Source organism: Rhinolophus sinicus, chromosome 15, assembly GCF_057876585.1.
Source record: "Rhinolophus sinicus isolate RSI-liver-muscle chromosome 15, RSI-T2T, whole genome shotgun sequence".
NCBI classification, from domain to species: Eukaryota; Metazoa; Chordata; class Mammalia; order Chiroptera; family Rhinolophidae; genus Rhinolophus; species Rhinolophus sinicus.
The window spans coordinates 60900267-60928084 of NC_142515.1; the positions used below are offsets into that span (position 1 = coordinate 60900267).

Genomic DNA, 27818 nt, shown 5'->3' on the forward strand with positions numbered 1-27818 from the left:
TACCAGGTGGCAGTACCAATACAAGTCAATTTCTATTGTGGTCATGAATGTCTCAGACCAATGTGGACCACCCAGCCCTTCACCAAGCCTCACAGCTTTGGGCATCCCTAACAGACATCATCGGTTTCCCCTGACACCCTTGACATTGCAAGTCACACCCTGGCCCAGCAGGATAGCAAACCATAGTCGCCCACCCCCTCTTTGATGCTGCAAACAAACCTCTGAGCTCAAAAAATGTCATCAAACCATGCGTCACCATTGCATCTCAGCCAATTACTGAACCTTTTTTTCTGACCAACCCCATGACTCTATCTTCTGTCAGGATGGGCTGAGTCTCCCACCCCCATGTCACACGTGGATCCTCAGACTTCCCAGCTTCTCCCTAGGGCACCATCCTCCTCCCATGTTGTAACTGATGACCACTCCCTCCATGCCCTCCAGCTCTCACACCCTCCATGACTCCACACATGCATCCTTCTACCTGGTCCTCAAGTAGCACAGCCCACAAATCCCCTCACCTAGATTCTCAGTAACCCAACATCATGTCACCCTTTTCTGCCCCTCCACCGCCCCCAGCCAGTGCTAGCCAGTGTAAAGGGCTCTCTGCCAAGGGTTTACCCTGCCACGCCGAGAGCTCACTATGCTCTTATCTCCTGGGCGTTATCAACAGTAGAGATGTCCTTCTCTCCAGTGTATAGAAATGTGTATGTGACAGTGTGTGTGTGCGTGTGTGTGTGTGTGTGTGTGTGTGGCTCCCGCATGAGCCTTTGCCTGAGTGTACGCCAACCCGCTAATGCTTTAATGCTATCCTGATTAGATTCAGTCTGTCTGTGGCTCCTACACATCATGGGTGCTTCCATCTGGGGCTTAACTCTGGGGATTCCAACTCTGGGTAAAGGGCCCCCCCACCCCCCCGCCAGTCCTCAATCCTGAAAATCGCTATAAGAGGAGGGAAAAACAGGCAAAGTGTCACCATAAAGAGCCCCAGGCCTGCCCCTTGCATGAGCACCAAATCAAACAGACAAACCCCACCATGAGTTCTACAGCCCGTGTGTCTCTCATTGCCTGCTTCTCACCCTCCTTGTGACTCACTTTTCTGTTCATGGCCTTGTCTCATGCTTGCATCTGGGGGATGCTCTGGCTGTAACCTCTATCTCCTGCCTCTGTCATAGTCACACCTGTCCTGGCAGTTCAGCCAATTTCAGCCACTCTGGAAAAACATATTGTCCCTTCCAGCCTAGCCCAGGACCACAAGACTGCAACCGGACCAGGGCTGCCGGAGCCGCCGCTGAACTGAGAGGGCATTAGTGACACTTTGGCACTTTCTGTTGAAACTCTCTGAGCCTCCTCCCCACCGTGCCCCAAAAACATCAGCATGGATCCCACCAGCAGAGAGTGGGAGGGGGCCTTCTGTCCTGGTTAACAGAACCCAGGCTTCTCGCCACCACAGCGGGAGGAGGGGACGGTGGGCGCCTGAGGCTGACCTTACGCATGTCTTTGCCAAACGTCTCACTGTAGGTTGTGCCGAGGATTTCAAATTGGACGTAGGGATTCGAGCTGTCCTCCCGAAACTCCATCACCCCTGTGAGGCCGGTGATGTGGCCCTGCAGAGACAAGGAAAGACCATTGGAGGGCGAGCAAATATGAATGGGGTAGGGGACAGGACCCCAAGACAAGGAAGGAAAGGAAGTGGTGGCTCAGAAGGAACAATCGAGGTCTGGGGGAGCAATGGGCAAGCGGTAATGAGAAGAGTGGCTGGCAGTCCTCAGCCTCGGAGCAGGATCCACACATCCCAGGTCATTGCTCACAGGGGCAATTCCTAAGGCTTGCACCTGTTGTTCAGGAAGGCAACAGGATTAGAGCACCTGCTCTGGGCCACACACTGTGCTGGCCATGAGATTAAAGAGTGGCAGCTTCTGCCCCCACTCACCTGAAGCTTACAGTCTACCCTGGCAACCTGCCTCAGGGGCTCACCTTCGCTTGAGCCAAGAGGAAGTCAGAGGTCAATAAGAGCCATTGCAGACACATGGCAGTAAGTTGCAGGGCAGCAAGCATGAGAACTGAAGGCCAAAACCCAGCCCAGTCCTGGCTTTGTCACCCGTGCCGCCTTAGGCAATTTATCTCCCGTCTCCCAGCATCAGCCTGGAGTTAATTAGATCCATGTCACAGATCCTGCAAGGACTTAAGAAGAAAATGTGCACAAAGCATGATGCCTGGCACAGACTGGGTGTGGTGGGTGTGCATACTCAGCACCTCTTTCCAGTGGTTCAGGGGGCTCTGTAGGAGCCGGCCGCAAGGGGGCTGTGCTAACCTGTGATAAGCCCCCTTCATTCTTCAAGCCTGAGGTGGGGTTCTCATCCAGCCTTACTCTCCCATAGGCTGTGGGCGGGGAGAATCCCTGAGACTGAGTCCCAAGAGGGCCCCCGGCTCTGGCTTGGGCTGCAGGAAATTCAAACCAACACCAGAATATGTACAGTGCTATTGAAACCATGCATGATTTATTGTGACTAAAACTTCTAGCACTATAGATTTCCGTAAATGCTCTTTTGAAGCCTCTAAAAGCCAATTCACTCTAACAAATCTTCTGTGGATTACCCAATTCGCTTCAAATCCAGCCTTCTAACTTGGTGTCACGCCTCAGCATGTCATGAGACACATCACTAGTGCAGAGTGCCTGAACATGCACACACACACACACACACAGGTCTTGGATGATTAGCACATCCTCTGCCAACTGAGACAACCTCTCTTACAGACAGTGCCAGACATGAGCTAGGCAGCTACCTTCATTTTTTTTTACTTACAGTAGTGCTTCCTTATCCCTGGGGGATATGTTACAAGACCCCCAGAGGATGCCTGAAACTGTGGATAGTACCAAACCTTATATGTACTATATTTTTTCTTATACATACGTACCTCTGATGAACTTTAATTTTAATTCTAAAGGCACAGTAAGAGATTAACAATAATAACTAATAATAATATAGAACAGTTATAACAATATACTGCAGTAAAAGTTATGCTAATGTGGTCTCTTATCTCTCTCTCTTTCTCTCTCTCTCTCAAAATATCTTATTGTACTGCACTCATTCTTCTTCTTGTGATGATGTGAAATGATACAATGACTACATGATGAGATGAAGTGAGATATTCAGCATGGTGTGCAATTTGAAACTTATGAATTGTTTATTTCTGGAATTTTCTATTCAACATTTTTAGACTATGATTGACCATGGGTAACTAAAACTGCTGAAAGTAAAACTGTAGATAAGGGGGAGACTACTGTACTGGTGACCTTGGGCAAGTTGCTTAACCTCTCTGAAGTCCAATCTCCTTATGTGAAAACAGGAACAATAATAATAACACATAGCCATGAACTGCGGCTCACTCATCCCTCAAATACTGGGACAGGATGAATGGCAAGGAGAGAGACCTGGGAGGGGCCTATCAGGGCAACCACACAAAGAACTCAGTTTCAAGCCACCTGCCGGAGGAGGCGGAAGTGGAGAGAGGGTGCGAGAAAGGGCCTGTCTTTGGCCTTGGCCTTGGCCTTGGCCTGGGAGGGTGCCTTCCACACACACCTTTTTTATTGTATCCAGCATGGACCGCCCTCCATTCCATGGCTTGGTGGACTTGCGTATGCAGTTGAGGCTTGCCATGCTGTGCCACTTCCGGTCCTCCAGCTTCCTGTGGAAGGCGTTGGCCAGCATCAGAACACTGTCATACAGGTAGAGGTTGGATATCTGCAAAGACAAAGGTGGTGAAATGCTTTCCATGGGTGCATTTCCAGAGAAGGAGAAACCAGTCGATGGGTGAGCTAACCGAGGATGTCAACAGCAACAAGTGATGCCCAATAGTTATGCCAGGATCCTTTGGCTTCTAGGTATTCATTCAAAACCCAGGCAAGTGCAAGGGTCCTGAGGAGAATAAGACCTAGCCCTGCTTCACGAACTAGTTACGAGGTGGATCCGAACAGCCACAGGAGAAGCACAGTGATCAGCACCACGATGGAGTCTTGTTGCAGGCTCTCTGTGAGCCTGGAGTGGGGCATCCTCTTACGTGACAAAGGATGGAGGGAAGGATGGGCAGAAAGCTCAGCCAAAGGATCAGTAGGATAAAAGATAGGAGCAGTACAGGGAGGACACAGCATTGTGCAAAGGCATGAGTGTGTGAAGGAGTAGGGCCAGGCAGAGCAGGTGACGGTGATGGAGATTTGGGACGCCACCAAGTCTGCTCTGCAGTGGTGTCACTGCTGGCCAGGGAATGCTTCTGGGATTTGCAACTATGTGCCTCTGAGAGCTCCCCCTTTGCTTAGCTGTCCACACCATAGCTGGGTTGGAGAGGACACACAGCCCATCGCAGAGCTCTGGAGAGCATGGTTACGAGGGTGAAGTGGGAATAACAGTGAGAAGAGCAGCACCGCAGTGGTGGAACCCAGGGTGGGACAGGTCTGGCTCACCCTCCTGATCATGATTAAAGGCTCTGATCTGGATGAGCCCAAACACCAACACCTGCCTTCTCAGGGGCCCAGCAAGAGCTCTCTGTGGGCAGGAGGGCAACCCTGTTGTCACCTGTTATCCTTCATGCCACCCCACTCCTCCCAGTGGGCATCATGGAGCAAGAAGGGAGGAGAGGAAGAGGAGGGCATGGAGGGAGGTAACATCCATCCTTGGTAGGTGTCTGGCCCCACACGGTAACTGTTGCACAAACAACCATCAGCCAAAGTGGGTCAAAGGGATGACTCTCTGCACATCTAAGCAGCAAGGTGTCTGCTAAAAATATTTCAGAAAAACAAAATCACTGATATAAATAGGAGCATATGTCAGCCACACAGGACTCCTGGGAAGGTCCTCAGGCTGCAGGACGAACCCCTGCTCCTCTCAGCCTACCCCCCACCCTACCCCCAGAATGTCCCTTGCACCCTTAACACCTCCATGCCTTGTTCTCAGCCTGCAATTTCTACACTCACATATCTTAGACTGGGTGCCCCCAAAACAGAGCCCCAGACAAGAGTTTGGGTGATGGGAACTGTCCTCAGAACTGCAACTGAAATCAGAGGTGGACCAAAGAAGCTGATACAGGATATCAAAAACATCTGCTACATCATGTGTGCCTAGCAACTCAGGCTAATTCTCAAGGGTCATCTCTGCCGTGACATATGCAAGCAGATCTGCCCACTTCTGTGAGTCTCCCTGTGCCCTGAGCTTTCCTGAAGAGCCTTGTCCTATCTGCCTTCAGCCTGTGTCCTTGCAGTGGGCACAGGGATGTATGGCACTAAGGCCTGTGTACCTGGCACCTCTCCATGCTGTAGGTGTAAGAAGTGGGTGGAGGATGGACAGGAGACATCTCAGTGATGGCAGAAGGGTGTCTAGGATGACGACCCCTGCTGAATTAACCAAAGACCTCAGGCCAAAGGTCAGCACTGATGACCAATTTCAGGCCCCTGAGTACACAGGTGCTTACCTGAGAGCAGAGCGAAGTTATTCCCACCACCTGGAATTCACCCTCTGCCCTACAGGGAACAGCAGGACACACCCGTGTCTACAACCCCCCCAGCCCTGGGGGAGCATTTCTTCAGGGAGAAATGCACTTGTCAGCCCCCCAGCTCTCAGAAGCCTCTACCACTACAAAAATAATTTTGGCACATCTACCTCCCCTCTGGAATAGAAAGCCACAATGGAGATGTTGTTGTAAGATAACGTAAACCACTTAGAGTTGGCTTGATTTTACTTTTTTTCTGAAAGGATAGCTCAAAGCTGAGAGTCCTTGAGGATGTGAAGATTTCTCTTCTCAAGACATTCACGGATCTCCCAGCTAGCCACTCATAGCCGATGCTATTCAACCAGTGAGGCACTTGGATTCACAACTATACCTTTATCTGCACTCAAACATTTGGGCAGCACCACCCCAGCTTTGGCTGGGGCCAGCACCCAGGGCCATTTCCCTTGTTCCCTCCAGCACTTCAATTCACAATGAATTAAAGTACTTAACAAATGTATGAATACAGAGAGGTCTGCAGTGAAGAGAAAAAAACAGGATGTGACTCAGAAAGGCCAAAGGAAGCCCTCAGCCCTCCCACAAGTGTATCTGCTGGGAAGGGTGAACCCATCTCCGTTCAAGGGAAAAGGCTTGAGCAATATTCTTTCCCAGTCACAGACAGGCCTTCCCCCTGCCCCCACATCTATCACCCTGGGCACCTACTTACATGATATACTACACAGCATCGGTTCATAAGTGCATTTACCTCACCAAACTTGAGCTTCTTAAGTGCAGGGGAGGGGGGATTTTTTTTTCACTGTTCTAGATAGATCTCTATATATCTCTATATATATTCACTATCTCTAGAACCCAGCACCAGCCAAGGCCCATGGTTGCTGCTTAATGTATGTTTGATGGATAGTTGCATGGTGGATACATAGAAGGATGAATGGCTGGCTTGCTGGATGGATGGATGGATGGATGGATGGATGGATGGATGGATGGATGGATGAATGGATAGATGGATGGTTGGCTCTCCTGCTAAGAAGGTACACACTGATCTTGGTTCACAAAAAGATAAAATATAGAAAACAGACAGCAGACAAAAAAGATTTTCTGCCTCCACCTTTGACTTGGGAGGGAATCTCCTTTGTTCAATTTGCATGTCATTTCTAGCCTACTCAAAATGCCTTCTTAATCCTCACTGGGAGCTGCTTCCATCTTCACTCACACTGCCCCTGCCCCTTCTCCTCGTAAGATGCTATCTCAAAACTTCCCTCCCTCAAGCAGAAGCTGACACTCTACACTGGTCAGTGGCTCCGCCTCTGCTCCCCAACCGCACTGTCCTCACTTAGGCCACCTGCTGGGTTCACTGGTGGGGACCCAAAGCAAAGAGTGCTGCCCTCACAGTCTGGTTGTCCAGAGAAGGGACCCTTGAGGAAAAGATCAAGAGCCAATAGCAGAAAAGCAGCGTCTGCGTGGGGCTCCCTCCAGATCCTGACAAATGGAGGGAAAGCCTTCACTCGGGGTGGAGGGGTGGAGATCAGTGTCAAGGCTTGGTCAGGTGATGCCCCTGAACCCAGAGGAGCAGTCTGGAAGGAGAGTGGCTCCCAGCTGGAGGGACACTCCTCACTGTTGATCTCAAGGGGCTAACAGCCCGAGCTGGAGCTACAGGCCACAGAAAGGGGGGCGAGGGGTGGCCTGAAGGAGTCCTTGCCTTCCTCCCTCACAGCTCAGCTAAGTGCCAGCACAGAGCTCATTCACAAAGAACAGACAAGGAGAGCAGATACTGTCACTATTTAAACCCTTATTCCCCTGCAAATGGGAGCCTGAGGCTCTGGCTGGCCTAGGAATACTGCAGCACAAAAGTGACAAGGAACTAAAATAAGCATTTCAGGTGAAAGTAGACTTAAGAAGCAAAAGAGAGGCCAAAGTGTCGAGGCCACAAGCATGGCAGAGGAAAGGCCCGGATGCAAAACAAAACACACAAAACCAGGTCAGAGATGCTACACGGCATCAAATGAGAGGCACACAGAGCCAGAGCCAGAGCCAGAAGAGAGCCCCGAGGCTTTGCTGGGAGCCTGTGGCCTCATTCTAGGTGGGGACAGAGCTGCTTCAGCTGGCCACCCTACCGATACATGCGAACTTCCTCTTTCACTGTCATACACTAGGACTCCTATTCTACTGTGTGAGCAGCTTAGCCAGGTGGGAGCAAGAGCTTTGATACATCACAGCCTGGGCCAGCTTTGCCCACTGCTGTACCCCCAGTATCAAGAGCAGTGCATGGACCTAGCAAGTGCTCAATAAACGCCTGCTGAACGGGTGGGTTGACTCTTCACTTGCACTCACTTGCTGAGTACTGCTGAGCAAGTCAAGACTTGTTGATGATAATAAAATGCAATGTGATCAGTGGCCCTGGAGAGGTACAGAGGGCAGCACTGATTTAACCCCTGGGAAATGCAGATGGCAGTGTGTGCCATGTACTGTCCTAAGCAATTTGCGTGCATTTTCATTTTTGGAGGGAGCAGAGACAGGAAGAGATACCGTGTTTCCCTGAAAATAAGACCTAGCTGGAAAATCAGCTCTAATACATCTTTTGGAGCAAAAATTAATATAAGACCCTGTGTTATTTTACTATAATATAAGACCGGGTCTTTATAATCTAATCTAATCTAATCTAATCTAATCTAATCTAATACCGGGTCTTATTTTACTATAATGTAAGACTGGCTCAATATAATATAATATAATATAATATAATATAATATAATATAATATAATATAATATAATATAATATAATATATAATACTGGGTCTTATATTAATTTTTGCTCCAAAAGACGCATTAGAGCTGATTGTCTGGCTAGGTCTTATTTTTGGGGAAACAGGGTAGGAGGGAAAACAAAGGACGTGAGCAGGCTCCTAACTTCAACGTGGATAAACTGATAACTCCGCAGTCACTGGGCCCAGCACCTGTCTGGCACACAGAAGCATGGGGCCTACTGGGAAAACAAACTTGAATCTGCCAACACCACTCACCCTCTCTCCCAATTTCCCTTGGTCCAAAAGCTTTTCAAGGGCAAGCAAAGGTCATATGGGGTATTTACAGCTTACGGCTCAGAAGACTGAGCAAGGATCAGCACTGAGCATTATATCCCCAACCCTGATGACATCTGCTCACCTGGGCTCATGTCCCTGGCCTCTTCCTGGCCCTGCAGCAAAGTCACAGCTGCCAGAGCCCTGGGTCTGAGCCTGGCCTTTCAGGGCAGCATGCCCTGAGGGGTTGCAGGACTGCCCTTTGAGGGAAAGGCAACTTCTCTGTGTCCCTGGCTTACTCCATAAAAGGTGCCAATATAGGAAGGCCCAGAGTGGGGGCCTCCATAATACTCTGACCCAGGTCCCTGAAAGAGAGGTGGCTTGGTCCCATTATACACAAAGGCCTGCCATTTGCACTGCAGGGCTGAGCAGCCACAGAAGACTTCAGCACAGCCAGTTCTGCAATGAGACCCTACAGGTGTGCATGAGAGAGGGAGAGGCAGGTAGATAGGACCAGAACAGAGGGCAACTGCAGACGAGTCCTGTGGGAGGCGCCCTGCTCTGCTCTCTGCCACTTATTACCTGTCCCCTGCTCAGGTTTAGGGATTTCTGTCCCAGGAAACTTCTTTCTGTCCTAGCTACATGGCCACCTCCCACCACCACAAAATGGTTCAAGTGCCCTCATTTCTCTGGAGGGAGAAAGTAACTACTGGTTACCTTGTTTCCCAGCCTCAGATCTTCCTCCTCTACACGGCACAGACTGTCTTTCTTGCAGGCGTATCCTGCCCTGTCACATCTCAAAGGGCTCCATCCTGGCTGCTGTCCTCCTCACTGACTGACCTTTTAGCCTCGCATCTCTCGCTTCAGACACATAGAACGCTGCCCCTGAGTTCTGGGGCCTCTGCACCTTTACATATGCCACTCTCTCTAACTGGAACATGCTAAAAAATAGAGATCAAAATTCCCATTTATTTGGCGTCTGTGAGCATTAAGAGAGAGAGAACATTTGTGAAATGTCTTAACATAGGACCTGGCACAGAGTAAGTGCTTAATGGATGTTTGTGGAATTAATGAATGCTGGATGAATAGTTTTGTACCTGTTCTTAGAAAACAACACAAAGGTGAAGAGATGTCAAAGTATTTGCAAAAAGAATGTCTCTTAGAATATGAGCGACAGAGGATAGAAGCCGCACTGGGAAAAAGGTATAGAAACTGTGGACCAGTATGTTTCAGGTGGAATTGTTCATCTCCAGGCAGAATCTGGGGTACGCATTTCCAGGAGATGTGGGACCCTGGTAAGGCTTGCATTTCCAAAGTTAGTTACCTATGCAAGAGGTGGGACTCAAAAGGGAAATACGGAAGGTAAGGCCACATCTCTGGGAGACAGAAGAGAGAGTTCAATCATGAGCTCTTGACTGGGGCTTGCACTCTTGAGAAATCCAGGTAGATCCTTATGGCTGCTGGATAATTAAAGATCAAGGGCATAAGGCCAACTGAGGATGAGGGATGGACAAATAGGGTTGATTTTCAGAGTTAGCATCAGAATCCCCATTTCATCAGTAACTATACTTAATTTAGGAATGTACCTTGGGTCAGCAGGAAAAAAGGCTCCCAATAAGATTGTTAAATTGATCTTCATGAGAAAATAAGGAGAATTTACTTTGGTGTCAAGACCCAGAGGGAGAAAATAGAGGGTGGACAGGGAAGCCAGAAAGATGGCGAGAGGGAAGAGACTCAGCACGTCAGATGTTGTTTGTGCAGCTGCAGTGCAAACGCCACCACCAATGCCACCGCCCCACCCATACACACACACACCATGTGTGACAACATCTCTGAGACTTGGATTTGTTGTTTTGTTGGAACCAGGAAAATAGCTGATTTCCCACCTGGGTCAGCGCCAAGTGGGGTGAAGACAGCCCATCAGGAACTCAGATGATCTGTGTACTTACTGAGTCCAGAAGCAGAATAGGGCCAGGAGTAATGAAAATACAAGTTCCGCGCCCCCCACCCCCCATTGAGATGATGTGCCGAGCAGTTCAGGGGAGCTAACTGCCTCCAATCCTTGCTGGACCTCAGCAAACTGACACCCGTGCCCACTCCCATCAGACTTGAAGAGAGAGGCCCTGGAGGACGATGGCCCCATGTGTAGCTGGCTGTCTGCCCTCCTGGGGCTCTGCATGTTTCCCCATAGTAATACGAGGCAAGTAATACGAGGGTGCTCCAGCCTTGTCTCCATTATGCTGTACTCCAGGGACCCAGGGAATTATTCATCCACATTGTCAAGGAAGAATCATCTCCAGAGGCAAAGGAAGATGAATGGCAGGCCAGGGTCACAGCCACACGGGCCAGCTGCATCTTGCTACCAGACCATTATCCACCCCACACCAAAGCTGGAATCGAGGGGAAATGTTTTCATTAAGAAAGCCTGCGTATCCTCTAGGCTTCTGAAGAGCCCAGTTTTTCTCCTCCCTCTGTCATTAATCATGCCGAGTGGACTATTTAGGGAGCCCTCACAGAGGCAAACATCAGGAACTGACCTCTGACCAGATCCTCAGATGGGCTCTGGGCATCCAGCAAAGTCAGACAAGCAGCCAACACAGGGTCCAGCTGGGAGGACAAGCTGACGCCCAGATGTCACAGCTTGAGAAATCCATGAACAGGCGAGGCCTTTCTGCCAAACTCCTGCCAGCCCACCTGTCCAGTGAGAGGGCATCGCAGCCAGGCCTGAGGAGGGAGCAGATGGTGGCAGAGGCCAAAGGGGATGGGAGCTCTGCTCACAGCTGACCCCAAGGGGAGGGTGTGCAGGGTGGGCAGGGGCCTTTGTCCATACCAGAGGATCTCTACCTCCAAATGTCCACGGGCCACCTGCAGCCAGAACATCAACCAGGTGCACCCAGGGAGACCACCTGTGCAATTGTCTCTGACAAAGGCATCGATGACCATCCTTCCCCATTCTGGCTGTTAAATGTTCCGTCTGGGCCTTTAGCATGCAGTAAATGAGTGAAAGTGACACGAAGTCCATGGTAGCTCTGATGGAAAAGGCTCAGTGTTGTTCCAGAGGAAAGGATTGTACTAGCAGGTTGACCAAAAAAACAAAACAAAACAAACAAAAAAAACAACAACAAAAAACACACAACTTGTAGCCAGGGAAGAATACAGAAAGCCTTAAAGAAATGGGGACATGTGTGGGAAGGGGAGTTTTGAACTGCTTTAATAGACTGAGCAGAGGAGAAGTGATTCCACCTATTAAGCCACTCAACAATTTTAAAATGCACAAAGAAGAGAAATTCCAACCTGAGGGAGCATTTTATCATAACACCACATCAGCCCCCGCAGCTTAATTCAAGGATCAGGCTCCACAGTGACCAGACAACACAGCTTATATCATTTGCCTGTCCCCCTTTGGAAACACATTTGAATATAAATGGGGTGGCGATGTGACAACATGTCTGTTACTTCAATTGCAGCCCGGAAGTCGCCAGGCAACACAGTTCTGAACACCAACTGAGTACATTACAGATTCTCTTCTGAGCACGGCTGCCTGTGAAATCTTAGCTAAGTTTCAGGGTTCTTGGGGACTGGTTATCACTTTTATTACTGGCTGAGTCAGACAAGCCCTAAACTAGCTTGTCAAGAAAACAAGAATGGAAACACCCAAATAAGACAGTGCTTGGTGGGGAAAACTAAACATACAGCACAGCACACTGGCAAATGCAATACCTTTGGAACTACTAGAAGACACTTATTTACGTATTTTTCTTCCACAGGACTTTCTACTAAATAGGAACCAAATTGATTTGTTACAATAGTGCTTGGTAGGCTTTACAGCACAGAAAGCCTTGACCGCAGACCTAATAGAAGATGGAGTTTCTGAGGCCATGAAGAAGCCAAAAGATGGATGAGCTTGTAAAAATTCCCTGTCCTTGATGGTCCTCATGAAAACTTCTAACCTAGAATTATCATCCCAAAAGCAGCCAGTCATCTGGGGGAGAAATTAAAGATGGACTTGAGAAGTACATTTCCAGAAGGATTTTCATTAATTTCATCAAGACAAAGTTAATAATCCATGACATAATTTTTTTTTTCCTTAACTTGGTTGTTCTAAACATGTTAGAGTCTCCTTGGTAAATCTCACAGCTAGAGGCTAGTAGAAATTAGTTTGCCTTCTACACTGTCATTAAGAAAGAAAGAAGTGATAATAGCTACTGAGGAAACTTGAAGGGAATGGCTTGTAAATGAGATGAATCTACAAACTACCCAAATGTTTGTTGGGCAGGATGAGTAAATAAATCCACATTTCCCTCTTGTCATAGCCCCACACAAGGAAGCAGATGCAACAAATGGAGACAGAGATTCCTTTGATAAAGCATTTTATTTACAGATCTATAAAGAGGCTTCTGGAGACAGTTTAACTTGTGTTAAGACCTGCATTCTTAACAGATCTACCCATCAGTCCTTCCTGAGGGTCTCCAGTGACCAGGGTCTTGTATGAAGAGCTCAGTGGGTCTTACAGGCAGGGCCTGCCCTCTTCCATGCAAGGCAGCTCTGATTAAGCCTGCATGATGATGTGGACAGTAAACGGTCCACGATGCCTATGATTTGGGGCTGGACAGATGGGAAATGCTCTCCCACCTGCTGTGATGCTTTTAAAGAGCATGCTCAGGAAGAGAGTTGTATGATATACATTTTTAAAAAAAAGAGGCCATTTCCAGCCTTTCCGTGGAAACCCTGTAGCACACCTGGCCACCTCCTTCATAATGATGCTCTTAATAACTCAGTCTTGTTCTAAATGCTTTCTATATGTTCTCTCATTAACTAGGTACTATTCTAATTCCCAGTTTACAGAGGAGGAAACTGAGGCACAGAATGACAAATAAATAATAATAATAATAAAGAAGAAAGGCAAATAAATACATAATTAGTACTAAAGTTACTGGGACTTGAACCCAAGCAGTCTGGCTCCTACTCCGCTGCTGTTTCTGCTGTTACTATTACTTATGCTACTACTGCTACTACTACTACCACCACTACTTCTACTATTATAGCTGCTGCTGCTTCTGCTACTACTGCTGGTACTGCCACTACTATTGCTACTACCGCTGCTGCTGCTGCTGCTGCTGCTGCTGCTGCTGCTGCTGCTACAACTACTGCTACTGTTACTGCTGCTGCTGCTGCTGCTGCTACTACTACTTATGCTACTTCCACTACAACTGCTATTACTACTACTGCTGCTGCTGCTACTACTAGTAGTATTGCCACTACTACTACTATTACTGCTGCTACTACTGCTGCCATTGCTGTTCCTACTGATGCTGCTGTTACTACTACTTATGCTACTACTCTAATACTAATATTACTACTGCTACTACTAATATGGCTACTGCTACTACTCCTGCTGCTTCTACTACTACTGCAGCTACAGTTGCTATAGCTGCTACTGCTACTACTGATGCTGCTACTGTTGTTGCTGCTGCTACTACCACCACCACCACCACTGTTGCCGCCGCCTCCACCACAATATCTCTGTCATGCTGCTCTTAAATCTTACTCTTTATGTAGTGCCTGGGTCTCAGCAGGAACAAACAGAGGTAGTGAAGCATTTACCACATTTGATGATGATTAGCCACACACCTCAAAGCTGTGCCTTTGTATATACTCTTATTGGGTGTGCACCATTTTAGCATGGCCTCCACTGGATTCCCCATCAGTCCCATCCATCTCCCTTTCTCTCTGTCCTCCAGTGTGTCTGCTGTCACCAGCGAGCCTACCTGCACCCTTTAATCCATGGCACAGCTAGTAATCATAGCCTCAATGAGAAGGGCTCTCCCCTCCTCCCACCCCCAACTTGTGCTGTGCATGTTTGTGCAAAGGCAAATAGCCCCCCCTTTGCTCAAGCACAAGGAGTACAGTATGACTATGCAAGAACTGAACAAATGGATGGGGGGAAATGGGGCAGGGTGGGGGCAAGGCTGGCATGTGTTTGGAGAAGGCCCTGCAAGGAGAGAGACTGGAGAGCCCCTCCCAGGGTCTGGCTCCACAGTGAGTGAGGGGTCCCCTCTCCCTTTGTCCTGGGCAGGGATGTGGGGATGATGGTCTTGTACTGCCTGACCCACCGTCACATTCTATTTCTTTTCACGTGGAGAGTGGGGGTGATAAATACAAAGTAATACTGAGAGGGATGTACTTGACCCTCGCCTCTTCTTCCAAACTCCAGGACAGAGGAAAGCAGAGCAGACCAGCAGCATCCAAAAATATAAAATCTTACATCAAGCTCCTGCCACTCTTCCTGGCCCATATGCTCAGGGTTCTCGAGTCCACGGGTCCTGCGGAGGCCTTTGGTCCACTCTCTTGGCCAACCCTTCACCACCTTAGAAAGACCCAAACATTCTGAGGGCTCCCTGGAGCAATGGACATGGAGAATGGGAATTACTCCAGCAAAAAATCAGGGGTGGGACTGATACTCAGGTGGCAGATACAGCCTATCTCTGTCCTGAAAACCCGATTTCCACTCCTCATGCCTGGATGGGTGTAAAGGAAAAACTAGGCTCAAATACAGAATGGCAAGCACGTCATATGCACAAACTTCTGGGCCATTTTTACAAACCCAATTGGGAGAAATTTCCTTGTTACGTGGCTCCCACTAAGCATCAAAAGAAAGTTTTCTCATGCATGATATTCTTAGTGGAGAAGCAGATTCTAGGCTGCCAGTGGACAGTTTATACAGGGCTTCACTGTTACACCCAAACATCCCAGAGAAAACCACCTCTCACAACCAGTGCACAGCTCCACGTCCTACTCCCAGGCTGCACCTCGGCCAAAGGAGTGGGGGAAAGACTGACCATAAACACTCTGTACCTCTCGTCCTGGAAGGACTGAAACAGGTGGGCAAGTGATGATCCTGCCCTCTTGCCTCTCTTTGCTCAGCTGGGTCTCCAGCAGTCCTGGCTGACCTAAGCCTCAGGATTCAGCAGATGAGTGGGGACAGTCCCTAGTTGCTTCCCAAGAGCCATGTCCATACCACTGACTTCCTACAGGGAATAACCTACAATAGATTTAAATGATGACCCCCCCCCACAGGGGGCTGCATCCCTTCCCTGGCCGTTGATCCCATCCCCAACAAAACAGTCATCACAGAAGCCTAAGAGACAGGAATCTCCTTACTCCCTAAGCATGTCACTTTTAAATACAGAGGCACCCAGTGAGCTATACGACGTGTCTGCTGACAGTGGCCATAACTGCCTGCTAATGCTCTTCAGAGGCACTGCCCCGTTGACTGGTTTCAATGTTGGTAAATGACAGAGTTCCGGTGATTATAGTGGTGGGCCAGCCATGGGCCTGGGTTAGACTCACTGCTGGAGGGAGCTGGGGGGCGGGCACTGACCTGTAGCATCTGGAGGTAGCCTTCCTGGGGGTCACAGAGCAGGGAGGAGATGCGGTGGTTGTTCCTCATGCATTTCTGGTTGTCCTTTGCAGACGGGAAGATCTGTCGGACCACGGTCATCCTGCCCAGGGCGCTGTGGACCAGATCCAGAATCTCGGGGTCGCTAATTTCCTGAGAAGATAATCACACACACACTTACCATTGACTCAGGAACTTTCTCTGCAAAAAGCCTATCAGTTGCCGACAGCCTGCACAGCAGATGCCAAAGGGGTTAAGGGATTGGGCCCAGGTCACACAGTTCATTAGTTGCTTGTTTACAAATATCACTTGCTAACTCTAAAATGCACACAGGATTATTCAACATCTTCCCCGAGGCTAGAAAAGGATGTCTGCAGCTAAACCCCCAATGTATTGGCTTCCACGTGATCAAGCTCTTAAGAACCGGAGCTGTCAGAAGTCATGGTAAGCATTAGCTGGAAGGAAAGGCTAAATTTTCTGTTGGGAGTCATTGATCTGATTTAGGCAAGGAAAACTGGTTTACTTTGACATAATTGACCAAAATACAATGCATTTCCTCTAATTCTTTAATAATTAGATTCATGTTTTAAAAAGATTTGCATACAAATTTTGAAAATATGTCCATTCGTTCATTCATGGCACAAAATCTACCCAATATCTCTGTGGTTTGTTCTGTGCTAAGCACTAGGGACACGGCCGTGAATGAGTCAGGACTAATCCCATCCAGTGAAGCTCAAGGTCATCACAGGATGAAATATGTTGATGATGTAATAAGGAAATATAGAGGCAAAGGAAACCCATTGTGCTTTCCATGTTAGAGCGTGTGATAAGCTCTTTATATACATTATCTCATTTGGTGCTCACACCAGCCATAGGAGTTCTATGAGGTAGATCCTATTATTATCCCATGTAAAATGAGCGCTCTGAAGCACAGAAATAGCCAAGGGAGCCAGCCACACGGAGCTCTTTCCAGGACGAGGCTTCTTTGAGGAATTAACACAGAAGCTGAACCTGAAGGATGAACTTGTCAAGCAAAGTACTTGCGTGTGGAGGTGGGGGAGGTGGCTGTGCCAAGCTGAGGTAGTGGTGTGGCTGCTGAAGGTGGAGGAGGAGGCTGCCAGCACCCAGTTCTGGGTGGAAGCTGCAGGATTGGTGAAACGCCAAAGGCTTCCCCGACCTGGGGAGCGGCAGAGCCACTGGCAAAAAGGAGAAGTGGCCCAAAGCAGACCTGGAATTGTGTCCTGGGCCAGCTGCTGGAGTTGGGGAGCAGGGGGGGTTGGTCAGTAAAGCCGGCTAAAACACCCACACTAAGGGAGATGGGAAGCCCTGGAAAGGTTTTAGGCACCAACAAGCCACATTCAGATTTCCTTTTTTAAAAATTTCTGGCAGCTGTATGGAGAGAGGATTCCAGAGGCACAAAACTGCTCTATGGCTGGGAACAACTCAAGAACTACGGAAAATGGAAGGTCTCATGAACCAAGTTGTGGGTGAGTCAGGTGAAGAAAAGCTCTAGTTCACTGGCTGTCTCTAAAAAGTGACCAAATTGGTGGTTGGTTGCAAGTCAAGATTTTAACTGTGAATAACCATGATTTCAAATAGGTCTTCGATATTCCTTCTTGCAGATGATACAGTCTAGCTTTGAGAGAATCAGATGGTGTAAACGGAGCTAGTGAGGTTAGAAATTAGTGAGCATGTGTTTTACAGTCAGTTAAATAAGAACATAACAAGTTTAAGGGTAAAATGGTAAACATCGTATTTCAGGAACTGTCTTAAAGGAATCTGATGTGAGGCCAAAGATGGTCAGTTGAAACCACATGCTAGATCTGGGAGAAAACAAGAAAGAGTTGCATCCTTTGGAATGATCAATAGTTCCCAAGTATGCTGAATTACAGTAATCACAAAAGAATTAAAATGTTATTATATATTGAATCTGGGTTTAAACCACTGACCTTTGTATTTCAGACAAAAGTCTGTTTAAGAGGAAATGATCTTGTTGGGTGGGGACCAACTGATAATCAAAGGTGGGAAAATAGGTGAGATGGGCCCAGAACCCAGCTGGATTCCAGGAACCAGAGCAGAGAAGAGAATCCAGCATGGGCCTCATGCTCTGGTCTGTTCCTAGCTGCCCTGCTAAGGCAGGCCCAGGCCCAAGCATAGACTAGCAGGATGAGAAAATCACATTCTGATCTCACACTAAGAAGGACTGTGAGAGCAATGAGTAGGGTAGTTATGTAGCTTTACTTTGAGAATGGATATACAGGGTCTGGGGAGGGAATTTTATTTTATCTAGGAAAAAAACATGAGGTCATGAAAACACAATCTGAATTACGCACAAGGGGTTAATCAGAGCCAGCACACCTTGGAAAGGAAATGGATGTCACATAACTTTGCTTTTCTCACTCTTGATGGCAGAGGCCACCATAAAAGCTCTTTTATTAAACCTCCGAGTCCTCAGCTTCCTAGAGGGAGAGTCAGTGGCACTGAGCACTCTCCACTGGACCCCGAACAGTACCCTGGAAATCTGTAGGGAGCCTGACTTACAGGACACACAGTACCTCTCTGTAAGTGTAACTATCACTTCCCTGGCAACCTGCGGCAGCACCTGAGGTGAGTGAGGCAGGGCAGCCATGACATAACCAGCGTGCTCAGGCCCTAACCCCTGCTGTCCTGGTCTCCAGACTGTTCCTTCTTCATTCTGCCTACCCAGGACTCCTTGAGCGCTTGGCACAGTTCTCCTGACTCATTAGCTGCCACATGCCTTCTTGCAGTCAGGATCTGCTGGATCTCTGGAGACCTTCCTGTCTCCCATGGCTCAGTTCTCATCTATTCACTCTGGGGGAAAGCACATATTCTGTCTGCCAATGCACTGCTACCCACCTGCCTCCCCACGACTCTGGGCCTACATTTAGTGTCCAGTACAGAGATAGCTGCAATCAGAACCTAAGAATCCACAGAAGCAAGGCCCCCGGATCGCTTGGGGGAGGGGAAGGGGCATATAAAGGGTCACTGCTTCTCCCAGAGGTGTGTGCTGTGCTTTGGAGAATTCCAAACCAGTGTCATCAGTCAGTTCCAGCAGCTCCATGCCAGGCCCTCTCCGGTCCTGTTGGTCCCACTGGGTCCCTTCAGTGTCATAGGGGTGCAGGCAGGGATCTGCTCACTCGCTGTTCTCCTGTCAGGCATTGCCTCCAGGCTGCACACCACGTCAGCCCCTGGACCGCTGAGGGGGCCCAACCTCTGGGTTTCTAAGGGTGCAGAGGGCAATCCAAGCAGCCAATTTACACAACCCATTTAGAAAACGAACTTGCCCTTTGTCCCAGGGAACATTCCTTCCAGATAGTGCTGTTGACGAGCAGAAGAAGCAAGACAATGAGTATATACTGAGTGACGTCCACTGACCTCACTGAGGTCGACAAGGCAGCTGAGCGGACCACAGTAACATGTCAACCCAGATGCTCACTGGAGTGCATACGCTCAAAACAAATCTTTTCATTGTATTATTTTTTACAGTTTATATTGTAAAATATATTTAACTCACAAATATTACACACATTAAGTATGAGTAATAACATGATTTCAGTGTGCCTGCTATCAAGCTAAGAAATAAAGTATAACCTGCATCCTGGTCAGACACCTCCTCCCCAAATGCTTATACTTGGTCTTCAGTGAGAGCCTGCCTTTGTCACACTCCGACTAAGTATGTAACCCAAGTAATGTGTTGTTTAGCTTTGTGTAAACTAAATGGTCTGCATGCCCCCTGCACTTGTTTTGATTCAGTGGCTCAGCTGTGTGTCAGGATCACCTGAGAAGTGATAAAATCTCAGAGGTCCAGCCCTGTCCCACGTCAACAAGCAAAGCCTCTGTGTTCTCCATTAGCTCTCCAGATAGTCCCAACACTTGCCAGCATTTAAAACACACTGATTAAACACTAAGATTCTGCGACCTATTCATGGCGATGGCTGCCGCTCCAGTGTATTCATTGTCACAGCTGCACACAATCGCATTGTATGACTAGGCCAGCATTTATTTACTCTCTTGCCCATTACCATTTGAATGCTTTCATTTGATTGCTATTATAAACAAAGCTTCCACATATATTTTTCTCGTGTATGTGTCTTGGTGCACTTGTATAAGAATTTCTCTAGGGTACACACCTCGAACAGAATTCCTTGATAGGAGAGCATGGACATGTTCTAGTTTCCTAGGTGATACCAAATTCCCCGAGTGATTGTACCGATTTATAACTATGTGTGAAGAGAGTTCCTGTTGCTCTGAGTCCTTGCCTGCACCAGATATTGTACAACTTGCTAATGTTTGTCAAGCCGGTGAATATGAATTGGTACATCACTGGATTTTAATTTCCACTTTCCTAATTCTTAATAGGGTTAAATATCTTTCATATATTTATGAATCATTTATGTTTCCTTTCCTGTGTTTGTGTCTTTTGTCCATTTCCATCAGATTGGGTCTCTTGCATACTGATATGAGCTTTTGTTTTGTTTTTTAACCCTGGATACTAAGTTTTTGTCACATGCTACAAACATCTTTTCCAGTTTCTAGTATGATCTGTAAAACTAACCTATAAAGTCATCTAACCCGGTGTTTTCTTTGTAGAATTATTGTTATTATTAATTAAATTTCTTTATTTTTATAGAGATTTTGTTTGCTTTTCCTTCTTTGTCTTAAGTCATTTGTTTTTTCTAAAAATTCAGCTATGTTGTCCACACGTTCTAGTTGAGTGGCATAACTTGTTCACAAGGACACTCTACTTCTTTTACTCTCTCTAATGCACCTAAAGATATGTGCCCTCATCCATTTCTAATAGTGCTTATTTGTGCCCTCTTACTTAGATGCTAGAAGTTTTTCTATTTTATAAATCCTTTTTTAAAATAAGTTTTGGCTTGATACTCTTTTTGTGTTTGTTTTCTACTTCATTAATTTCTACTCTTATCTTTATTTTTATGCTTTCTTTTGATTTATTTAGTGATTATTTTCCCAACATTTTAGGTGTGAAGCACAGCTGATGAATCTTACATCTCTTGTTTTTTTTCTAACAAAGCATTTAAGATAATAAATCTACACCCAGCACTGCTTTAGCTGTGTCCCACAAGTTATCATGTGTATTAACTGTATCATTCTTTTAAAATTCCATTTTGGTGTATAACTGACCCATGAGTAATTTACTACGGATTTTTCAAAACTTTTCAAACATGAGGGTATTTTTTTTAGTAATCTTCCCATTGATTCCTAACGTAAATGCCTTGTGACCTGAGAATGTGGACTGGGTCATGCTAATCCTTTAAAATGTATCGAGCTTTTCTTTGGAGCCTATCATGTGGTCAGTTTGCATGAATGTTTCATATACATTCACTGTCCAGTTGCTGTGGATTCAGTGGTCTATTGTTAGGTCCATTATGTCAGGAATTTGTCTATTTCTTTTTGGATTCACTCCATATTTTCAAAAATTTAAAAAACAAATATTGAGGTTTTTGTTAGTTACATACAGGTTTAGAATTATAACTCCTTGCTGAACTAAATATTTTATCATTATTTGTATATCCTCTTTATTTCCAGTAGTGCATCTTGCCCCATCGTCTATTGTGTCTGGTATTAATACAGCTGCACTAGTTGTATTTTGGTGTGTAAAGCTTGCTCTAACTTTTTTCATCTCTTTGCTGTCAATCTTTTTTTGTCTCACATTTTAGTTGGGACTTCTGTCAACAAAATATACTGGACTTTTTTATATCCATCTTTAACTTCTTAGTAGAAACCTCAATCTGTTTATATTGGACTATGATTACTTATATATTTGGAGTGATTTCTACCATATTATTTATATTATATATTTTACCATTTCTTTTTTCTTCTTTCTCTTTTGCTTCACCTTGGAATAATTATTTCATATTTTCATTATTTAACTCTCTTTGGAAAGTTATATTCTCTATATTATTCTTTCATTGGTTATCTTAGATATTTTAATATAAATACTTAACAAAGTGTGAAGTTAAACAGTTTTTTACTTTCTTTTTCAATGTTTATCTCTAATCAGTATCATCCCAACTAATGTGACAACAATGTCCAGTATCTTAATTCTTTATGCCCTCCTATTATACATAATTTCATTGTTTTATATAGTTACTGTTTGTCTATTGAACCAATATCTATTAATATATTTGTTAGACATTCTTTTCTGGACATCAAACCTTACATTTGTGATCATTCTCCTACTCCTGAAGTACATCATTTATAATTTCCTTTAATGTGGGTTTGTTGGTAATAAACTTAGTTTTTGTTTGCCAGAAAATATCTTTCTTTTGATTTCATTCTTGAAATGTCAAATTCTAAGTTGACTACTAGTTTCTCTTAGCACATGGAAGATGATATGACACTGTCTTCTGGCTTCCAATTTTGTCCAGTGTATCAGTTTCCTATGGCTATAACAACAAATTGCCACACGGACTCACTCCCTCTAGAGGCTCTAGGGGAGATTCTGTTCCTTGCCTCTGGCAGTTTCTGGTTTCTTGAGTGGTAGCCACATCACTCCAATCTCTTCCTTTGTGGCTTCTCTTCTTCTATACCTAAATCTTCCTTTGCCTCCCTTTTTTAAGGACACTTGAGATTACATTTAAGGCCGACCAAGATAATCCAAGATATTTCCCATCTCAAGATCATTAACTTAACCACTTCTGCAAAATATCTTCTACTGTATAAGGTAATACAGCTTCTCGGGATTAGGCCCTGGATGTCCTTGGGGACAATTATTCATCCCGTTACCTCCAGTTATTAGGAATCATTCTAACTGGCATTCCTTTGAAGATGACCTGTGTTTTCTCTCTGAACACTACTGTTGACTGCTCAGTGATCTATTTAAAAATATTTTTAAATATATCGTATCAAGCTTTTTAAGGTCTTTTCCTTTTTGAGAGTGTCATTCAGGGTAATTATACTTCTATATATTACTATACATTGTATATAAAATTTTCATTCTTTATCATATGACCCTGCCCTTTTACTTGGACAGACACCCATCTCCCAAAAACTTCTCATACGTCTTGGCTGTGTGACTGACTAAACCACAGTTGTAGTGCTAAAATTTATATTTGCATTATTGACTGCCAAGTTCATTGTCATTAATATTAGAAGGAGGGCTATTTCTGAAGATCCCAAGAGAGGTGTGTGCAACCTTCTCCATTTGGTCAAATTCCAATTGCGTTCTTGAATCATCTCATTATTGTGGATGCAAGAAGGTAAATACTCGGCAGGTTCCGCCTGATTGTGTTACCCACCCTGAATTTCCCTGTTAGCTTACCCATAAATCTTCTCACATCAGTACTGCTCATTTAAGAGATCATCTCTGTGACAGATAATCGAGACTTGGACCAGGACGGTTGCAAATGGATCATCTTTAAAGAGGTAATATGTAGGATCCAGAGTCCATAGAGATTGATGAAAGTGGAATAGAGTGATAGCAAAGTACTGCTGGAACCAGCTGCTTTTTCAGGGGAAGGATATTGTTTAATAACAAAAATATTGTAACAACTGAAACAAGCAGAGAAGAGAACAGGATGGAGTTCCCAGTTAACATCACATTCTTTTTCCTAGTCATCAGGGGGAGGGAAAGACTCTTCTGTGCCTTGTTACACACTTAAAGGAAGATTTCTATAAAAAGAATAAAATGTGACACTTCCTTCATGCACTGAATAATAAAAATACTCACTGCCTCTAATTTGGTACTAAGAATGTACATTGAAGCTTAGACAATCTTTATTTTTCTCAAATAAATTATTAGAAAACCTCTAAAAATCTCTAGTTCACTTAGAAGGAGTTAAGACTAAAGAAAAGTTAAATGAATTCTAAAGGAATGCCATCCTCACAACCTCCCAGAAAGCACATAATTCACTGATTTAAAGCAAAATTGTCCTTAGAGAGCACAGTAAGGAACAGAAAGTGATCTGATTGTCTCCATTCAGAGGCAACAAGTATCTTCAGCAAAGGTTCCTGGCTGGCTTCAAGGGGACTCCCTATTACCCTTGCCAACCCACCCCCCAAAAAAGTAAAGTATACAAGTATGCATTTTCCTATGCAGAAATTCCATAGTCTGTATTGGATTTTCAAAGAAACCTTTAACTCAAAAAAGGTGATAAACAACTGGTATGGAAGCTAGTAACGATTGTTAAAGTCCTCCTTGTTGCTAACTATGGGAAAAGTAAAAACAGTGATAACAACATCCACAGGACAACTTGGAGACATAGGAGTTTCAGGATCCACCAGACTCAGCTGCTTCTTCCTCACTTCCATTCAGGTCTCTGATGTAACAATAACAAAAATAGAATCAAAGAAGTAGTAGAATTTGTATGATGAACTACTATGCAACTATAAAACTGACTGAATAAGTCACAGTATTACATTATTGCCTATACACATATAGTTAATAGAGTTAAGGAAAACAGAAAAGAGCAAGTTACAGAATGAAATATCAAGTAAGGTATATTTATAGTAGACATATATGTAATAGCATAATATAAACTTAAATTTAGCAAGACTCACCAATTTCAGGAGAGTGGGGGGGGCCACTGGGGAAATAGAGGGGATAACAAACAGATCTGCTGCCTATCTCACAGTCGTGTCCCTCTTCTTTTGTGTTGGCATAACTCTAGTATGAACAGGTGCCCTTCCCTCTACCATGGGATTCAAGGTGGTGGGAGGAGACCCTGATACCCCAAACCAGAGGTACATTGCTTGGTCTGAGCAAACCTGAGTGGTCCTATTACTTTAGGCAGTTTTAGGAAGGGGTAGATGACTTCATTTCTGGTTGTTGAGGTATGAGGGGGTTCTCCTTGGGGAGTTCTGAGAAGGTTTGCTCGATCCTAAAAAGAAGAACGTAGGTTTTTCTACCTCTGGAGGTTTTGTTTTGTTTTGTTTCATGTGTACAAAACAATGTAATAGTTAGAGATTTACATCACTCACAAAGTGATGACCCCCTCCCCCAATGTACTACCCCTATGACATCATATAGAGCTGTTACAATTCCATTGACTATATTCCCTATGCTGTACTCCACATCCTGTGAGTCTATATATACTGGGGGTGCCAAAAAAAAATGTATACACATTTTAAGAGATGTTATCTTGTACGACTTTTCAAAGTTGAATTGAATTATGGTAGCAACGTGTAGTATGATGTTTGTGCAAAAGATGGCATTAATCAATTAAATGCTAGCATCACCATGCGACAGGCAGGACAGTCAAAGAAAATGGTGGAAGCATGGTTATCATTCGCACCTCCACCAAGATGTAAGAACTTACCTCGATGAGAATTTGCCAGGACAATGGATAGGACAAAGAGATGCAGTTGAGTTTCCCCCACATTCTCCTGACTTAACATCCCTTGATTTCTCCCTATGGTAGCCTCAAAGGATGTGGTGTGCCATAGAAACTGGCTACATGGCTGTACTTAGGGAAGGAACAGCATGGACAGCAATACAAGTGAACACTTTGGTCAATGTTGCTCAAGGAGTAGTTCGCCGTAATCAGAATTGTTTGGATGCTGATGGTAACCAGTTTGAGCACCTCTTGTAGTTGCAGAAGTCAAATGTGACTTGTATTCATCTTTTGTTATTGGTATACATTGAGTGTTACATTTTTTAATGTAATATACAGTTTTTCCTTTCTTAAAATGTGTATACATTTTTTGGCACCCCTGGCATATTTAATTATAGTTGACATTCAATATTATTCAACTTCTTATATATGGAATCTAAACAACAGAATAAATGAACAAACAAAACAGAAATAGACTCAGAGATATGGGTGGGGGGGAAACTGATGGCTGCCTCTGGAAGTTTGAATCATAGGGAGATTCCACTTGAGGGCATGCTCAGCACACTGCACACAACAGACAGAGAGTAGTCCTAAGAATATTATTTAGCCTCTGAATCACCCTGCCCTGTAATCTCAGGATCTGTGGCTCAGAGCCTTCTCTAAGGTAATATAATAAAATCTCAGACCATTTAAGGAAACTGGATTCAGATTTTTCTGTTACTTATAGACAAAAACTGACTGATACAGAATTTAATGGGACTGATAAGTGGGTACAGAGCAGATTTCAAGTATGTCTCAAATGATCAATTTAAAAAAAAAATTGAGAGCTCAAATATGTCAACATTTGAATGGTGAACATGTACGTGTTTGCCATAACATGCTCTGTATCATTTAAGTTTCTTACAATTTTTTTTTGCAATTTAAAACAGAGAAAGAATCATTGCAGAAGTCTCACTCCAAGTCTGTTTGAGTAGCAAAGAAGATAATTTTTTATAATGAGGAGAAATCTTCAAAATAAAAAGGATCTCGTTTTTCTAAATACACATTTTGGCCAACTAGATGCAAAATTCACATACAAACAAGTATTTGTCTGATCTTTAAGACTTCAGTAAAATTTCTGAATCTGATGTCACGGGAAAATGTTTTTAAACATTTATATAGAGCTCTACACATATAGGGCTATGTAATCTCATTATTAGTCATTTCCTTTTATTCCTTAGAAAGACCTAGATCTATCAAATATCTGTGTGATACCAGCATCATTACCACTCTGAAGAAATAATAAAGTTTATTTCCCTCCTAAAAACCATGGTGTCAGTAATCTAAAGATGATAGTTTAAAAAAAAAAAAAAAAAGCTTCACAGACAAGGCTGGCCTGAGAGAAGTTGAAAAAACAGAAAGAGGATTCAATTAAATTGTGATGAAAGAATGACTCCCACCAAAGTCAACAGGGTTTTTAGACTGTCTGCTGTGTTCAGAGCCCTATGGAGAACTTAAGGCAAGGCAAGCCAAGGCTCCACAGAGAAGACAGGGACATCCTGGTAAGGAAGAGAGAGTAGGAGGAAGCTGCCAAATTTTAGAGCCGGTTATATTTCCAGGACAGAGAACAGCAGAAGGAGAGCACATTATGAATGGTTTGTTCTGACCAGGGACATACTCTGTCTCATTAGTCATTCTCTAAATACTCATGAAGTATGTGATTTCTGGTCAAGATAGCAGAGTAGGTAAACACTGTGCTCACCTCCCCTCAGGACCACATCAATTACAACTGAACTACTGAATAACCATCATTGAGAATCGCCTGAAGTCTAGCTGAACCAAGCCCTACAACTACAGACATACAGAAGAAGCCACTTCAAGACTAGTACTGGAACCCTGGGCTGGGGAGCCTGGTGTGGGGCTGGGACCCTCGCTTCTCTGGGGGGCACCTCTGCAGCAGAGATACCCCTCCCAATTTTTAATTGTGGGCCCAGCCAATTCCACATCTATGCCCCTCCTACCATTAGGTGGCTTCTTGTATGTTCTTAGTTGCAGGACTTCAGTTCAGTTGGATCAGACAATTCTCAGTGATGGCTGTTCTGTAATTTACTTGTAATTTTGATGTGGTCATCAGAGGAAGCAAACACAGGGTTTACCTATTCTACCATCTTGACCAGAAATCCTGTTAATTGTTTCTTTTGCTATACTGAAACATTTTAGTTTTATGTAATCCCATGTGTTTATTTTTGCTTTTGTTGCTTTTGCTTTTGCTTTTGGTATCAGATTCAAAAAATCATCACCATGATCAATCAAGTAGCTTACTGTCTATGTTTTCTCTTATTAGTTTAAGAGTCTGATTACATTGGCAGCACTGTACTAACAGCTCAGTAAGGTTTCATAGCCTGGGTATATCAGTGTCTCACAGCTGTGTTCGTGTCGACGTGTGCCAGTGTCTTTCTGAGTGGTGTTCATTATTGTTGTTGTGTGTTTTTGTGTGCCACTGCGAGAATGTCTGAGCTTGAATTAGAGCAACAAACAAACATTAAATTTCTTGTTAAACTTGGCAAGAGTGGAAGTGAAATCAGGGGCATGTTAGCAAGTGTATGGGA

At 44.9% G+C, this 27818-nt stretch overlaps 1 protein-coding gene across 1 annotated transcript in view; it reads right to left on the reverse strand.

Annotated features, from left to right (window-relative positions):
- GRID1 (glutamate ionotropic receptor delta type subunit 1) overlaps positions 1–27818 on the reverse strand; it is a 702359-nt gene that overhangs the window by 225820 nt on the left and 448721 nt on the right. The window contains exons 6-8 of the mRNA XM_074339722.2: positions 15896–16066; positions 3582–3743; positions 1485–1604 (exon numbers count right to left, since the gene is read on the reverse strand). Of these exons, the coding sequence (XP_074195823.2) occupies positions 1485–1604; positions 3582–3743; positions 15896–16066 (453 nt within the window). The remainder of the gene's footprint in view (positions 1–1484; positions 1605–3581; positions 3744–15895; positions 16067–27818) is intronic.